Source organism: Mustela putorius, unplaced genomic scaffold (assembly GCF_011764305.1).
Source record: "Mustela putorius furo isolate JIRA1106 unplaced genomic scaffold, ASM1176430v1.1 tig00003944_pilon_pilon_pilon, whole genome shotgun sequence".
NCBI classification, from domain to species: domain Eukaryota; kingdom Metazoa; phylum Chordata; class Mammalia; order Carnivora; family Mustelidae; genus Mustela; species Mustela putorius.
Window position 1 is genome coordinate 4,854,272 of NW_025422088.1, and position 18,473 is coordinate 4,872,744.

At 40.7% G+C, this 18,473-nt stretch overlaps 1 protein-coding gene across 12 annotated transcripts in view; it reads right to left on the bottom strand.

The window, feature by feature from the left end:
* The window catches only part of KDM4C (lysine demethylase 4C), a 510,087-nt gene that overhangs the window by 40,863 nt on the left and 450,751 nt on the right, over positions 1-18,473 (bottom strand). For 9 of the 12 annotated variants that reach the window (XM_045069842.1, XM_045069839.1, XM_045069840.1 and 6 more), the window contains 3 exons: positions 14,643-14,789; positions 3,891-4,010; positions 585-677 (listed from right to left, as the gene is read on the bottom strand). In XM_045069842.1, the coding sequence (XP_044925777.1) occupies positions 585-677; positions 3,891-4,010; positions 14,643-14,789 (360 nt within the window). The remainder of the gene's footprint in view (positions 1-584; positions 678-3,890; positions 4,011-14,642; positions 14,790-18,473) is intronic. The other 3 variants (XM_004778696.3, XM_045069844.1, XM_013049064.2) reach the window with 1 other exon arrangement.

Below are 18,473 nucleotides of genomic sequence, written 5' to 3' on the forward strand. Positions count from 1 at the left end.
ATGGCATGTATAAAGCCTGAAACTAAAAACATTCTTTTTTTTTTTTCTTTTTTAAACAGCTTTAATATTCCCACACCTAGTTTTGGGGCTTTTTTTATTCCTTTAGTTAAATAGTGAGAGCCTGGTTTAATTATGAACTGACACAAACATTAATGAGTTTCTGGAGAGATGTTAATCAATATATGATAAGGCTATAGAAAACCAAATATTCATTTATACTGTGTCCCCTTTAATCTACTACTGAAAACTTCCTGTAATGTTGCCTTTGCTGACAAGATTATAAATGCCTGGATGGTACCTTTGTATGTTCCTAGTGCCTTGCACAGAGTACGTATTCAACAACTATTCTGGTATGCCAATAAGTATTAGATCATTTGACCTCATTAGAAAGGAAAACAAGGAACCTGCACTGGTTTCCTGTTTGGGGCCAATTTGAGGTTTGCCTAAGTAAGGGAAAAGTTGCACTGGCCTTCTTGAAAATCAATCCAAAGGCCTAAGTATGTTTCCTGCTGGGCTTGGGAAACAGAGGGATAGGATTTAAGATTCACAAGGCAGATCCCTGAGGGGTATTTGCCAGCACTTACAAAACGAGCTTTCACTCTCTTGGGTAATTCTTCGTCTAAAGTATAGATATCCTCTCTCTTCATTGCTATCTGGGATCCATCTTCAAATTCAACCTAGTGGGAAATAAGATATCTTGATATATATGTACACACACACACACACACACACATTCATACATAAAAGTGCTCACCATTTTTTCCCAAGGTTCCAATTAACTCCATAAAAAAAGGGAAAAAAGGACTCAAGCAGAACAAACAAGAGAACCAGCCAACAGCTAAGGAAGGAATGAAAGCTCTTTGCCTTATCAAACTAAGAACAATATATGTTTTCAAACAGGTCAAAATTCTTGAAAATAAGTGTCTTGGAGTATGTGATATGAAAACTTTATCTTCACCCCAAAGCAAAAACAAAGAAATACATAGCTGCTGCTCAAATGATTTCTCAGAACATGAGATTGTGCCCAATTTAGGATTAAGACTGGCTGGGCCTGTGTGTATGGTTTATTTCTTTAAGAGGCTCTGATACCACATGAGGAAGAAAGGATGATATATTTACTCTTGTGTAATGATCTTCCCAAATAAAGTAATTTCTCAAGTTCTTAGATAACTTTGACTTTCAAAACTCACTTTTGTCAAATTAAACTATTCAGCCAGGAAAATCCCAGGTTCTGAAGCTTATAACATGTAAACCACAGCAATGTGTGAAAACTTTCATCTGAAATGAAAATTCAAACTTTTTCTTCAAGCTAATCAAATGGCAGCAAATAATTTCATAACCATTTTTTTTCAACATTTTAGGAGATTTTGTCAGAAAAAGTAAACAACACTGGCTAACAGAAACCTAGAATATTTGGGGGGAAATTCATCAAATGCCTGATTCAGGTAACTGTTCTTGGTTTAGGTTTAACACATAACCTCTACCAGGAGGAAACAACAAAAGGGATGCAATCAGGGCAGAAAATCTATTATGTTCTAATCCTGAACAATTTATTATATTTTTGAAGTCCCCAAGTTGTCCGTCTGAATTCTTTGCATGTAAGCTATAAAAATGGGCTTGTACTTCTGGTTAAAAGGTAAGTGAAACCATGCAGCTATACTACGTTAATAAAAAAAAAAAAAAAATCTGCTGGAGTTAAAAAAAAATACAATAAGAATAATATATATAATTAAGTTTCTTATCCATGTACTATTTACATTTGACTAAGCTGAAACAATAGGGTGGAATTAGGTCTCAGTCACAGGAGAGCTCCCTTGTTACCTCCCCAGAAGGCTGAGATGAGGAGGCTTCTCTTCCTGGCCTTGTTCTAGTAGAATGGTTTCTTTAATATTTAATTAGGCCAAGGTGTCATCTCATTTGTACAGTTTGATAGCATAGCTAGAACTACTTGTGCCTAACTTTTTTCTGTTTTACATAATTTGAAAATTCTAGAGAGAGAGAAAGGCAATTATAAAACTAAAAAGGAGTATGGTAAGATGACCAATCATTCCAGGACCAACAGGTCTGCTAGGATGCAGGACTTTTAGCACTAAAATCAAAGACAGTCCCTAGCAAGCTGGGATGGTTGTTCACTCTAGCTGGGGCAGAGCAGAGAGTAAATTCTGGCCCTTCCCTTCACCAGCTGTGTGCTCTTCAACAAATTATTAAATTCATGTAACCTTTTTATCCTCATTTGTAAAATGGAGTCAAAAACATTTATCTTACAGGGCTACTGGGAGGGTCAAAAAAATTCATACACTTAGGATATTTAGCACTGTGTAATAGGAATTTTTTTGGTTACATCTATTTTTATAAACGTCTTTCCTTATTCAATAATGAGATGGAATAATTAGACTCAAAACACAAAATAATCTTAAAAGAGCCCTTGGTTTAATGAGGAACTTTAAACTACTTGCACTTGAGAGACAACTTTAATATTAGCCTTAACTTTTTCATTGAGTCTATAAATATGTTTATAGTTCTATGTTGACAGTCCATCATAAATTCAACTGACATTAACACACCGATTACTAATTAGCCTGAATTTCAGCATGTCCTCATTATGATACTTTTCATGTAGCTAATAGCTTTGCTACATGTATAAGATGCTTCACTTTTGCATTTACTATTTAATTAAATATAATTATTTCCTTTTGAATGATGTAGTAATGCTTTTTTTCTGGGAGTCTCCAGTATGATCAGTCTGTCTTATGATTTTTGCCTAATTCTGGGCATTCTGACACATAGAAGCTCCAGCAACTTAACATTATGACAAAGGGGAAAATAGCCTTTACACACACATGCACATATGCGTATAAATGTTCTCCCCTCCCTACTCACCTCGGACTTTTCTAGACCTTAAAAATCCAAGTTTCCTAAACCTCTTTGAACCCCTTTAATTACACCATGCTGTAGTTCTTGGTACAATGTCTTATAATGTGCTCTCCCACTAAAGCCCCTGTCCCTTACCAGTCTTTGAACAATTTCCCTGCTGAAACTGGCGGTCTTATTCTCAAGCTGTTTTTAACTTAACAGGCCTGAACCTTCTTAGTTTTTTCTTCTTTTACTTCAATCTTCCTGTTTTTACTCCACTGTTTAGCTTGAGAACAGTGATCTCTGCCATGGTGTTACTGAAGCACTATGATACATGATTCTAATATGATTCTATGATTCTAATAAATGTGTTCCTTTTTAAAGCCTAAAGGAATATAAACATACATGTGCCATCTGTGTTGTTTTCCTTGTTAGAGTTTAACTCATTTTCATTTCTGATAGGGATAAAATATTTTCATTATTTGATTGTATATATACTCTTTAGTAATATGTAGAGTTCCCTAGTGAAAAAATATCCAACTGATTGCTGGACTTATCATGAACTAAGCACTCGTTTAAGCTTAGGTGGCCACAACTGTGTCAATACATAATTGATTTAGGTTTGAGGAGACACCCAATGGGGGTATGTCTTTCAGGCAAAAGCCACCCATTCAGGGGATGCGGGCTGATGAAGAGCCATCATTGTCTTGGCTTACGGTGAGATGAAGCAGCCAATTAGTCTCTCTCTAAATGATGTACACACAAGAAAGCAGCCTACCATCTAGTTGCTTATCTTTGTGGCCTAACTATATTCTTTACAATTAAACCATCCATCAATGCTGTTAGTTTTCCAGTGTTGAACTTGATAATAAAACTCCAGTGTCTGGGTCATTAGACACCAAATCTTTGCCTCCTTTATAAAATAAGAGGTGCTCCAAATTCATGTGGCTTATTGATCAGCAGCACAGTGGATATCCATTTGCCCTCTGGCTTTTCCTATTCATCTCAGCAAACATCTCACACGGGACAGCGCTCACCTGGTACATGTGGGCAACATTTGATCCCAGATATTTTGCCCCATAGAGTTTGCCATCAGGCCACTTGACTTGGACAACTTCTCCCTCAGCAGGAGGGCCCAGCTTCACACAGTCTCGGCTCTGTGGAAGAAATAGAGATGGGCTTTTCAAGGCAAGTGTCTAAGTGACTGCATTTAGAACTTAGCAAATGATGAACTCCTGGCAATTAAAAGGAGTTATTGCCTCTGTGTTTTATGGATTATGATCTTGCATGGGTGTTCAGGGGAAGAGATATGAGCCAAAGGAGTACTTAAAGATTTAGCCTACATCATAAAGTTGCAAAGGAGCTACCATAAGCCAAGCAGGAAAAAAACAGCAGCATTTACATTTGCTACTTGACAAAGACTCTTTCAGAAGGTAACTAAAATATGCATGGAAACTCCTTTAGCTAACCAGCTCATGATTTACAACACCTGACATTTATATAGCATTTTGCAGTTAACCAACTGCTTTAACATACAACTCATCTGATCCTGAATAATCACTCCAAGAGGCAGGCAGAGATTATTAATTATCCCCATTTTACTGACAAGGAAACTGAGCCTCCAGGGGGGTTGTCAGCATCTCTGGAGGAGTGAAGCTGAATAGAAGACTAAGAGTTGGGACACACAGGTGGAAATGGGGCCAGGGAAGAACAGAGTGAGGTCTAAGCCAGCAGGCTGTAACAAAACAGCAAAAGAAAAGGAAAGCAAGAAGCACCAGCAACCTGGCAGGCAAGGCTAGTGAAGGAGCAGGAGGCTGGCTGAGGACAAAGCAAAGGCTGGCGCCTTGCACCCCCCCCTTCACCCGCTCCCCTCCATATGTGTAGCATTCCTCAGGCACCCCTGACTGCCATAAAACGATAAATAGTTAACTTGCTGAGATCACAATCCTGCACGGACCCCAGCTCTGGACCTCTCGGTGTTATCGGCAACGAGCGCCGCAGAGGTCCAGGTTCGAACCTGCAATAAACGACCCTTGCTGATTGGCTTTGACTCACGTCTCTGGTGGTCTTTTAAGGTGGGGGTAATATTCAATTGGCATTTCACTAGGAGGGGTGTGTGCAGTTTGGCAGGCCTCTTTAGAAGATCCCTGCACCTCCCTGGAGGGGCATGCTTCTGCTGGCCGCCCATTAAGTGAGTACCCCTCTTCCTTCCACGGGCATCTATGGGTGGCACCCATAGCCAGTCTTTTCATCTCATGTCTTCTACTAACAGTGTCTCCTCCTAAGAGAGTAGTTTAGACCAAACCCCTGTAGTCCATCCTGAAAGGTGCTTCATTTTTTGGTGGGGAAGGGCAGTAACAGGTCTCATAAAATGTTTTCACAGACACAGTTTGCAAACTCTTAAAATTTGTATGTACTGGGTATGACATAGTAAAATTTTAATACAAATGAATTAAGTTCTTGATCTCTTTGGTAAAATTTTTGCACATTTAGCAATTTGTGTTCTGCTAATACCGGTACTTTACTGATGAGGCCAATCTGACTGATGGAAATGCACACTTGACCAATCAAGCTATCAATGCAGACTGGGAATGGCTCTATGGTTTAAATGCAAGGCACACACAGGAAATATTTAGTTGTTTATGATTAGAAATCCACCATCTATTACTTTTCATTATTATTAGAAATTCTGTATTATAAAGGAGTGGCCATTTTATTGTCGGGTTTGTACTATACATGAGAGGCTCAGCTATTCATTCTGCTCACTGCAGACTCCCTTCCATTTAAAGCTATGGGCAAAGAAAAATTTGCACAGAGGCTCCATAGAATTGACAGTCTGCATCTAATTTAGTTAAATAAAAGTAAGTTTCTCCTTGGCCTTCTGTACTATTTGACCTCTGGACATGCAGAATCGAAAAGGTGGGCTGTAGAAATGTATTCCATATATGCCCCTGGGGTCATCATCTTACTTGGCATTTCCCTTCCGAAGATGTCCCTGGTACTAAGAATGCAGGAGCGTACAGCTTCTCTGTACATACTATCCAGTCTCCTAGGCTGGGAAACTACGTCAGCTCTTGGATAACTAAGCTGAAACCTGGAAACTTTGGGGATAGGAGTAGGGAGCAGGGAGGCAACACAAGAGTGTGTGTCTTCCCTCTTCTAAAGTTTTCTTCCACTTGGAGGAGCTCCTCTGGGGTAATGTTCCTGGCTTCTTTACCACTCATTCATCCACTCCTCCAAGAGAATAAGCAGCGACTGAATTTTGTTACTGAGTTCTGAAGGAGATGGCATTTTCCAAACTATGTACCACAGGGCCCTGGGGCACCTCAGCAAACTTGCAGGGGCTCTGTGGGATATTTTCAGGGGAAACACAATGACACTCTTCAGACACCAAGTTTACCACTCCTACTCTTAACCTGTTTAGACCTAAGTTACTTAATAGATGGAACTGTGTGAAAAAGATGTGCTGAGATACCCAGGGGCTGGGAGCCAGTAAAGTTTGGTAACTGGCTTCACTCCTCATGTTCTCTTTCTCTTTGGAGCCACCCTGTGGACAGAGAACTCAAGTTCTGCTCTGCTCCTTCCCTGGAGAGGAGCTGGTGGTATCCTGTACCCTTGTCACTAAGAGGCCTGTCTAATCCTCAGGTCCAGTATTAGGAATCCTATTTGCCCACAGACATAAACTACACACTACAACATCTGCTTTGTTAGTAATGAAGATATTTTCAATCTCCAAATCCTGACTCCATAGTCTCTCTCTATTGCTTTTCCTTAGGCAAGATAATTCTATTTATTGGGCCCTTCAATTCTAAGAGAGGGAATTCAAGGCCTTGGGGGAACACAGAGGATGCACTCCCTAGGAGACTTAGGTCCTTACTTTATTTATTTATTTGTTTATTTATTTATTGACAGAGAGAGATCACAAGCAGGCAGAGAGGCAGGCAGAGAGAAAGGAGGAAGCAAGCTCCCTGCTGAGCAGAGAGCCTGATGCGGGCCTCAATCCCAGGGCCCCGAGATCATGACCCGAGCCGAAGGCAGCGGCTTAACCCACTGAGCCACCCAGGCACCCAGGTCCTTAATTTAAGACATCTAACCTTTGACAGAGATTGTCTAACCTTTAAAATAATTCTCTAAAACAAATCCTGGACCTGAAATTTTAAGTACCATATCATCAAAGGTGTGGCAATGGCCTTGGAAATGTAGCCTAAGCAAAGTATGAAGATACTTGAGCAATTTATCATAAAAATATAGCTTTATTAATAAACTAAACACATGCAACTTTACCAAGTGAGAAACAATTCTTTTTTTTTTCTTAAGGTGTTTGAAAATGAAATGTTTGAGATACAGTTTTATATCTTTCTCACTGTCAATTTACCCTTTACTCATAAGCCTTAATTTGGCATTGACAGTGCCTGACCTCAGAGCAGCTTACAGCTCAGTCTCTACCCAACTTTGCTCTGTATCAGTCACAAAAAAATCACTTCATATTCTTTCATGTCAAAATCTAGGAAGGACACACTTCAGTTTGCTTTCTCAGTCTTACCTTCAGAACTCTTTTTTTCTTTGTTCATAATAAAGAAGAAAAAAGAAAATAACCAACTGCATAACAACACAAAATTGTTCTGTGAATCTCCTTTTCTCATCCTCCATCAGGAGACGTCCCTCTTAGCCTTGAGGGCTACCTTCTCATTCTCTGCCAGGTCACTTAGCTGGAAGTAGTTTTATTCTGATTTGCATAAAACTTCATTTAGTATTATCCACTCTTTATACCCCAGCTACTTTCCAAATGGATTTAAGGTGGCTCATAGTAAAACATAAAAAAATGTATTTCTGTGATATCTAGTTTCCTCCATAGAAAGATGATCAACTCACCAGCTGTCTCGAAATTTTGAGTTTGCCGGAAACTTTCTATGACTACATGGAGTAAAAAGCATTCAAATAGGAATGGAAGTAGAAGCATCTGGGCTGATGAAAAGAAGATGAAAGGTTTGCTACTGAGGTCTTCCTGGTCCCTCCAAAGCAGGAGTCTCCTAAATTCTCACAATCATTAATCTAGTATATATTTACTGACCATCTATGTGAGACACTGGAGGAGTGAACAATATCTAGCTCCCTAAGTTAGAGACAGAGGGCATCTTGTCCACACCTGGAGGCCTGTCACACTGAACCCCATATCTGTATGGTGTGAGTGCCTCAGGGTCCTTGAAGGGAGATCCATGTGGAGTATGAGCTTTGGTCGCCATGATCACTTCAACCAGAAAGAACTTCTATTTGATTTATGGACTGAATAAGATTTACTGACTGAATAATCTGAGTAAGATTTCATATTTTTTTTTTAAAAAGTTTCTCTTAAAAATATAAGTTTGATAAATAAAATCATGAGGTGATTTAGTTTGTGAAAAGCCCCAGTGAATGGTCTGCCCCCTCTCTTAAAGGCCTTCAGCTGGCTTATATCTCCCTGGCCGGTGCACAAGGAGCATATCTCCTTAAAGTGTGGTCCGAACCACTGAGGCACACATTCAAAAAAAAGATTCCAGCCTCCCTCCCCCCACAGCTCTATGTGACCCATGTGATTTTTTTTTTTTTTAAAGCATTCTGGTATTTGAGGTCTATTAAAGGATGTAAAGGATGTAAAATGCTAAAGAAGTCTTTCCTAATGCAGTTCTTAGTGTGTTGCTGGAGCAAGTAAACACCTTTGCTGGAAAATTATATGCATTAAAACCTTGATTAATGCATTTTTTCCAGTTGCTGTCTAGACCCTCAGAAGCAGTTTGGCTTCACCTGACATAAATAGTTGTTTACTGTTTGCCATACTGCCTCCAGGGATGTATGAACTCCCTTAAAGCCTGCCAGAGCCCTGTCCACAGGGACACTGCTGTCTGGAGCTGCCGCTAATCCTGTAGCTAGAGTCCTAAATAGATGATGTGAAAATTAAAGACAGAAATCATAATCACAGTCAAGGGCAGGCTTCTGGCTATGATTAAAGGACTCTGATAAAAGGACTGGGATGCGTCATCAACCCAGGCAAGAGCACAGTGTCATATCACACTGCTGCCAAAGTCAGGGCTGACTCCCATGCTTGCTCCACCAACTACAGAGAAAAGCGTGACCACCAGGCTGATTACTGGAATTCTGAAGTCACCACATTCTTGGAACTCTTACTGGGGCCTCTGCAAGGACCTCTACAATTGGCTGTGCTTGAATGCTGCCCGTTTTGCCATGTTCCCCCTGACCGAGTCCCACCTCTACTCCTAACAAGTGTAAACCACAGAGCAGGCAACCCTGTCTGTCAGTCCAGCTGTAGCACAGGAAGATGTGGTACTTGAACTCCCAGTGGTTAATGGGCATAGAGTTTGGAACTTCTGACAGTCCCCCTTGGGGAAAGTGCTTAAGTGATGGGGAGCAAACTGATACCAGCAGCTGCTGGCATTTTGAGGGATAATCACCTGCTCATTAATGGACGCTGGCAGGGATTAACAAGACTGACTGATAGCCATGTACTAATTGTACTAGCTATCTATCATTTGTTTGGCTGCCCAGCATCTGAACCCTCATCTCCCCTTCGGATTCTCAGTGGGAGGCAGAACTGGCCAGCCATTATAGACACTGGAAAATGCCAGATACCCTGTTACCCAGCTTCCCTGGCAGCAGACAAGCATGGGGCTGGCCAATCGGCTGCACCTGCTCAGAATGTAAACCCTGTGACCAGAGACACAGAGAAGCAGCAGAGAGGAGAACACTCTCAGAGTGCAGCAGTGGCAGCCATAACAGCAGCACCCATGCACCAAAGGCAGAGCCCAGGGCCCAGGCTGACCACACAAGGGGAAGCAGCTGTGTCCTTCCTGGACTGGGTCTATGGCCTGGTCCTGCCCATGTTCCAACTGAGCAGCCTCCCTTGTTTTCGTCAGTTCTCTGACCTTGTTCTTCGGCATACCTGGAGAGTCTGTGGATTTCCTGATAACTTTCCACTAAGTTTCTTTAGTGCTTCAATCAGTTACAGTCACTTTTTTTTTTAAGATTTTATTTATTTATTTGACAGATGGAAATCACAAGTAGGCAGAGAGAGGAGGATGCAGGCTCCCTGCGGAGCAGAGAGCCCAATGTGGGGCTTGATCCCAGGACCCTGGGATCACGACCTGAGCCGAGCGCAGAGGCTTTAACCCACTGAGCCACCCAGGCACCTCAGTTACAGTCACTTTTTGTTGCTTACAACCCTAAATGGTAAGTAACTGCTGTTTATGATGGCAGATCCCTCTCCTTACAAAGCAGAGATTATTACACCTTTCATTTAATGGTGGAATATAAAAGTGGAGGGCTTCCCAGAGCACCCAGTCCTCATTCAAAGTGTTTATGAGGAAAGCCATCTTTCAAAAAGAAAAGAATATGAGGCGCTTGGGTGGCTCAGTGGGTTAAGCCTCTGCCTTCAGCTCAGGTCATGATCTCAGGGTGCTGGGATCGAGCCCCGCATCAGGATCCCTGCTCAGCGGGGAACCTGCTTCCCTTCCTCTCTCTCTCTGCCTGCCTCTCTACTTGTAATCTCTGTCTGTCAAATAAATAAATAAAATCTTAAAAAAAAAGAGAATGAATATATTCGTAGACTACCTTCCTAATCACAAGTCTTGGCTCTAGGTCATTTGTGAGTGTCCCCAAGTTTTCATTAAACACCACAATCTGAAGATGTACTCTCTTTAGGGATATCCACAAGAATACACCCCAAGCCAAAAAGGTGAGTCACCAAGTATCTTAATCAATGGTAGTCTGTCAAGGGGACTCTTTTGAAGGAATGAACCATATTTGGAAGGGTTAAATCCTGGACTAATTGTTATATAGAAGTCATATTTAATATTACCCTTCATGTGAAGATAACAAAGATAGAAAACATTTTAATATTATTTTTCTTAATAATTCTTTGTTCTGAGCATCTACTATAAATTCAGTAGGGGAAATTACAGAATTTTAAAAGATAGAAAAAAAAAACCCATATTTTCATCACCTAGAAGTAAATGCTGTTACCACTCTGTCAGAATGGCTAAAATCAAAAACACAAGAAACAACCAGTGTTGGCAAGGATGTAGAGAAAAAAGAACTCTCACATAGTGTTGGTGCAAACTGCTGCAGCCACGGTGGCTTTGGAGATTCCTCCAAGGTTAAAAATAGAACTATTCCCATATGATCTACTAATTCCATTACTGGGGATTTATCCAAAGAATATGTAAACACTAATTCAAAAGGATGTATGTACCCTGATGTTTACAGCACCATTATTTACACTAGCCAAATTATGGAAGCAGCCCAAGTGTCTACTGACTACTGATGAATGGATAAAGAAGTAGAATATACCTATGCTTCTATGTGTTTTTTAAAAAGACCTTCTTATACATGACATAATTTTTTTCACAGCTACAAACTTTATTTTCTTTTACATGGAGCACAACTGAGCTCTCCAGAGAGGCAGACAAGGCTGCCTTTTGTGAAGAGCTCAGTATTACAGCTCATGCCCTGCTCCTTCACTCCTTCCACAGCATTTGGAGGGAAGAGGTCTTCCTTTTTATTGTGGTAAAATAGACATAACATAAATTTTACTATTTTAATCACTGTTAAGTACACATTTTGGTGGCTTTATGTACATTCACAATGTAGTACAACCCATCACACCACCTTCCTCTCCAGAAATGTTTCATCATCCCAAACTAAAACTCTATATCCATTAAACACGAACTCCCCATTCCCCTCTACCCCCAGCCCCTGGCAACTACCACTCTACTTCCTGTCTCTATGAACTTGACTATTTCTAAGTACCTCATTATAAATGAAATCCTATAATATTTGTCCTTCGTGTACATTTATGATTTTGTATTTGCCATTTATTGCCTATAATTATGAGTATCGTCTCAGTTATTAATTATCTTTTTAAAACTCCATTTTACTGCGTGAATACATGCAACATTATGGCTATTTCACAATTAATTAAACCACTCTCCCATTGTAAGATATATAGGTCATTCCAATTTTCTCCTATCATCTATAATGCTATTATATACTTTTCTCCATGAATCTTTGTCCAAATTACTGACTCTATTCTTAGAGTTTTAGAACAGGAATAGGTTGATAAAAAGGTACATAAACTATTTATAAAGTTAATTTCATTAAGCTTTGAAAAATTCAACATCAGACTCATTTCTCTAGTGCAATAAATCCTAACCACCACAGAAAATTCTGATTCAGTCAATCTGAGGTATGGTCCTAGCTAAATGCACTCCTGAACAATATGATGCTTGGCCATGTTGATCATTACTGCTTGAGATTATCTCCAGAATACACTATACCTCTACGTATAAAGAAAAAACTAATTCCAAGCTGCTTCCTTTGCGTGTAGCTTTTCTACAGTGAGAGATATCTAACATACCTGAAAGAAAATCTGAAATATCCCTGAACTGAGGTATCTTATCTGTGCTCTCTCCCAGTTACAAAACACTGTCACTGTAGCCTGGGGGATAATGGGTTCAAGCCAACCTGCCTCCACACTGACACTTCTCATTCTGGGAAAAGTCCAATTCTGATGTCCAGCTTTCCTTTTTAATAGTTTTTTCTTTTGTAAAGGAAGCACAAACACACACTCCTTCTCCACCCCCAAGATGCTCTGGTTGTCTCTGTTCAGCTGGGGCAATGCCTCATTATTCCCTCAAACAGCTAGATTCTTTCCCAGCAGTCACCCTTTGCCAATGCCCTGACACTTAACCACACTTGTCTTCTAAAACATAGTGTCTTCTCCACAGAGAGAGAAAAAAACAACACTGACACATATTTGGTGAATTCCTGAGGGCCAAGTTTAGCACACACTTACCCTTTTGCCAAAAGCCAAGAGTGGATACCCTGCCCAGTAATAATACTGAGGTGCCAGAGACAGAGGTTGTCTTATGTTTCTAAATGTTACCACAGCATTAAGCCTCAGATAATATATTTCTAAAAGAAGTGACACTATTAGAAATAGATGAGATTCTGGCAAGCAAAGGCTTTAAAAGTCATAGAAAATACCAAGTTAGGCATTTTGTTTTGAAAATTATCTTTCTAGTTCTTTTAAGTGATAGAGCATAAGAAAAGTCATTAACTAGAACCAGAGGTGACAGTGAGGGGCTGACCTAACAGAAATGGCATATGAGAGAGGGACACAGAGGCAGTTAATGGCGGGGCTCTGAAATGCTAACAAGGATTCTTGGTAGTGGAGAGGATTAATGAAATTGAAAGACTCATTCACTTACCAACTACCCACCTTTGAAAGTCCCACCCCCCCTTCCCAGCCTTTTCTCCCTCCCTTTGGCATATATTCTTTACTGTGCCTGGTTCTAAGCGCTTCCCTGGGAATACACAAAAAGAATCCTTCTGAAGTCTTTTCTCTCAAGGAATTCAAGTCTAGTTGGGCATTCAAATATTCCCATGAATATCTACAATATGAGGTACCGTATATAATAATAGGTAGGTGGCTGGAATGCGGGAACTCTGTCCACGACTCACCCTTCTGTGACATCAAATGTATCAAGGACTTTCCCCTAGTGGTTAACCAAAATTCCCCATGTCTTTCCCTCAAAGTTAAGTCACCCTCCACATATACTCAATTAATCAAAGAGCCCTGATTCAGGACTCTCCTGCACTCACTTGGCTAGGTAAATGTGAACACTTTGTAAGCTGTGGTGAGAGCAGCTATGTAATCCTTAAAGACATGTCAGACAGAGCAGCAAGCTGGTAGCTCCAGCAGCGCTTTTGGGGATCACTGTTGGAGGCTTGGGCACTAGCAGCCTGATTTTATTGGGGCACCCACAGTTGGTGAAGCAATCCCAGTGAATATGCTGAGTGGGGTGGCCAAGTCAGGAGGACAGAGCTGTAGCCCTGACCCCTTTCTCTACCTCTAGAGATTGTTCTGGAAGGACATCACCAACTATTGCAGGGCCAACGCCCCGTCACACCAGGAACCCAAATGGGAAATCTTTCATGTTTATCTTCTAATGAGTATGGATGGAGCCACAGAGTATAATGCTAAGCAAAAAAACCCAAAACTAAACTAAACTAAATAAACAAAAACAGAGAAAGACATTACCATATGATTTCATTCATATATGGAATTGAAGAAATAAAACAAATAAACTAAGGAAAAAAGATAAACCAAAAAACAGACTCTTAACTATAGAGAACAAACAGGTGGTTACCAGAAGGGAGGTGGGTGGGGGATGGGTGAAATAACTGGGTGAAGTAAGATGTATGAAATAAGCCCAGAAACAATTCCCTAAAATAAACAATTCCCCAAAAGGGAATCTGCATGTTTCAAGCTTTTTAGTACTTCTTAGATCTTCTTTCAATAAAGTTTTGGAGGATATATCATTTGAACATGTTACTGGGAATCTTATGCTTAGGGACTTCTAACTAATGGGTTAACTGAAAATTACTAGCCACCGCCACCACCAGTAACAACCAGAAACACAGTCACATCACTACTTGAGTGTTTATTATGTGCTAGACACTATACTAACTGCTTTATACATTGTATTTCAACAATTTTGGGGTGCCTGGGTGGCTCAGCGGGTTAAGCCTCTGCCTTCAGCTCAGGTCATGATCTCAGGGTCCTGGGATCCAGTCCCCCATTGGGAATCTCTGCTCAGTGGGGAGCCTGCTTTCCCCACCCCCTGCCCCTGCCTGTCTCTCTGTCTACTTGCGATCTCTCACTCTGTCAAATAAATAAATAAAATCTTTTAAAAAGTTTTTTTTTTTTCAACAATAGTCCTGGTATTTAGTATTACCTCCATGTTAGGGTTAACGTAACTGGTGTCAACTCCCTTGCCCAGGCTTGCATAGCTGTCTCTACACATCAAGTTCTTGCCACCATGGAGGTACAGCCAACACCATTCTGGACTGACTGCATCTTCATCCTGTTTTTCCTGCAGACACTAAGGCATAAGCACACCAGGAATGGAACTCTTCATACTCAAATAAGGAGAAAACATTGCCATCTATAGGGCAGATCTTTTCTCCCTTTTTATAGTTGTGGCAAAGGCTAAGAAACATGAAGGGAACAAAATATTTTATTATGTCAATAAAAATTTATGCTGCAAAACAGAAAGACAGTCTTGAGGTGAATTTCACGGTCATGGTTTCTAAAAATAAATATCAGTTCTCGGGGCACCTGGGTGGCTCAGGGGGGTAAGTCTCTGACTTCAGCTCAGGTCATGATCTCAGGGTCCTGAGATCAAGCCCTGCATGGGGTGCTTGATCTCTGCTCAGCAGGGAGCCTGCTTCCCCTTCACTCTCTGCCTGCTGCTCTGCCTATTTATAATCTGTCAAATAAATAAATAAAATCTTCTAAAAAAATATAAAAATAAATATCAGTTCCAAAAGCTGGAAAAAGAGGAGGAAAGGAAAGATAGGGGTAAGCATTATGGGACAGGAAGACTCCCCTGTGCTCACATTGCCATAATAGGGGCTTTGCAGTCAGAAGAGCAGTGCCTGGCCAGCGCTGGCCTCTGTGGATTCGCATTCTGCTCCACAGTGTACATTCTACTTCTCAAAGCAACTGACGCAGCACAGAGCACAGCTTCCAAGGTCTGGGGTCACATGCCTGGGGTCAAAGAAGTGACGGGACCCACACTACTCTTGATGCACTGGTTTCCCATCAATCATATAATAACATGACCTTAAAGGAGTGTTGGGAGAATTAGAACTAAAATATATTTAAATGGAGAGGAGAGGGAAAGAGAAAGGCACAGCACAAGTAACTGGCAGCTGGTGACTTTCAAGTGACTATGACTGGATTTAATTCATATCAATGAGGAACATCTGGAGGATGATAGCAAGAGGACAGAACACCTTGGGAGCAGATGAACCTTAAGATTTAAAATTCTGAGGAGAGGATGCACTAAGAAGCCAAGAACCTACTACAAAAGATGATCAGACAAGGTTATCCTAACTAAGGATCCAAGAGTCAGTAAGCAGATGTCATCTCCCATCTAGGTAAGAAGCACAATTATGTGCCCCAGATAACCAGGCCAGTAAGTGGACAAGTGGGGCAGTCATTCACTCAACACCTAATTTCAAGCATTTCTTATATTCTAAGAAAAACAGATGTGGCTATTTCATGCAACTTGTTAGTGTAAGATACAGACATTGAAATAAAAAATAAAAAAGGTAAGTGTGAGAACTCCTCTGTCATAGAATTACAGTGCAAAGTACTTTAACAGAATGATTATTAGCACACTACGTGGTTATCATATTCCAGAGAGCTTCAGGATGCCTCAAGAGATAAGAGAACTAAAATGAAAACTTGACACAAGAATCTGAAAGGATCCAGATAGAGAAAACCAGAGAAAATGAGTCACAAAATAAAGAGTTCTTAGAATGGTTCAGATCTTTTTAAAAAATAATTTTATTATAAAAATAAAACATGCTCATATGGAAACTATAAGAAGGTGATAAAACTGAAAATCATAATCACCTATGATTACATTCTCTAGAAATAATCAGTAACATTTCAATGCATTTCATTCGAGGATTTTTTCTTTTGTACATTTATACTTTTATAAATAATTGGGATCATATTATATACACCAATTTTTCCATTTATTATATTGTACCATTAAAACATTTATTATATGTACCTTTGAAAACATGATCTTTTTTTATTATGTTAGTCACCATACAGTACATCATTAGTTTTTGATGCAGTGTTCCACAAAATCATGATTTTTAATAGTTGCATAAGTAATTCACTTAATCTTCCTCCTAGCTGCATTGGTAAGTGTTCAATGGCTAGATGAAAGAACAAGGAGTTGTCATGCTTGCATGGTCAGATTGGCTTTAAGGCAGTGTTCTCACATCTAAGAGTAGGACACTGTCCGAAAAAATTTCATATTCAGGAGTGTCTTGAAGGAAGAGCACTCTGAAAACCACTTTCTCATTAGATCATTCATTCCTTCCCACAGCAAATAGGTGAGGTAGGAGGAGAATTTTGTTTGGATTTGAGAAGATTCAGGAGGAGGCTGTGTCTTCACAAACATGAAGGGCTGTGAGTAGGGGCTTATTCAGTTTTGTTCTAGAGGTCAAGAACAAGACTGGTTCTTTGGGTGGTTCAGAGGCAACATTTAGGCTCCACGAAAAGAAGCCAATGCCTCCTAATAATTACAGCAACAGTTTCGTAGTGAACTCCCTGTCACTTTTAGTGACAAGTGACTCAACCATGGACTTGAGGACTGAATGACTCAATCCTCAACAATGGACTTGAGGATCACTCACCACAGCTATGATACAGGAGACTTCTGCAGTGGGTGGGAATTTGAGGGAGTCACAGAGGAAAGTCAGGGGGGTTTAAAGGCTGTGGCGGGAGGGGACTTACCGCTTAGCCTATCTTACATATGTAGAGGCCCTGAACTGTGCCAATGGTTACCAGAGCTTTTAGACAAGAGACCCCCTGGCTAAGATTCTCTCACTGAGCATCCTGTCCAAGCCTCACTGAAGTTACAGTGGATTAGGGTTAAAGTTCCTAAATTTCTCAAACTCTTCTCCTGTGCCAGTCCTCCTTTACCAAAGTACCGGGAATGGAGTATGCAAAGAATAGGAATAAGAATCAGGCACAGTCGGTCAGTTATTTCCTCTCTTGAACTGACTTCAGTCACTAGGTGGCCGTGCTCCTTCAGCTCTTTACAACATCGGCTTCTTCCATGGTCACAGAGACCGAGCATCTTTCTGGATCAATACCCCAAGGAAACCTATTCACAAAGCACAACCTCGTTCTCTGAGGGGCACACAAGGAGCTCTGTTTTAACCTAACCAGCTGTGTAACTTGCCGGGGGATGAAGCAAAAAGCCTAGAAACAATGAGACAGACAGGTGTGTGGAGAGCCTATTGCCGCGGAAATGGCTTTTACAAAGCTTCGTGGTATAATGTACAACTGCAGAAAGACATCATGGTGTATAAAAATATGTCAAGGATTAATTACTCCTGGGCTGAAACCCAAGATTAGCTTGGTCCTCTAGTCACCAAATGACGTCGCAGTTTATAAATGTCATGCCATGTTGCAGTGTGTGGCTGTGTACCCAGATCAAACGCCACCTTCCAGCTCTCAGCTTCTGCCAACCAGGCCCAGCATGTGCTCCTTCACAACAACCCCTTACGTGGTCATCAAGGCCTGGGATCCGGAATGGGGACTCTGAGTGCCAAAGAGTGGACATAGATGCCAGGGTCACATTCTGACACTTATAGTCAGACATGAGTCAGGATAACCCATTTGCTTTTTCCCCTGCCAGAGTCAGAAGAGGTATAAGAGATCCCCCTAGGACAATGTCCCCATTTTAAAGAGAAAGACGGAACAGTGAAACGACTTGCATAGAGTCGCAACTCACCAAGAGATGGCTATCATTTAATTTAATTTTGCATTTTACAGCCTAGCAGTGCAAGATTTTGAGGAAATGAGCAACATCTGGAGAGAGGATTCCACATACAGGTTTAAACAGGAGAAATAGGAAGGGGTGAAGGCAAATGAAAGGATTTGTGAGAACAGGATTTGTCAAAAAAATGTCAGCCCATATTATATTAAGTTCAGAAGCAGACAAGTCCTGAAGCATATGTATGTAGCAATGAAG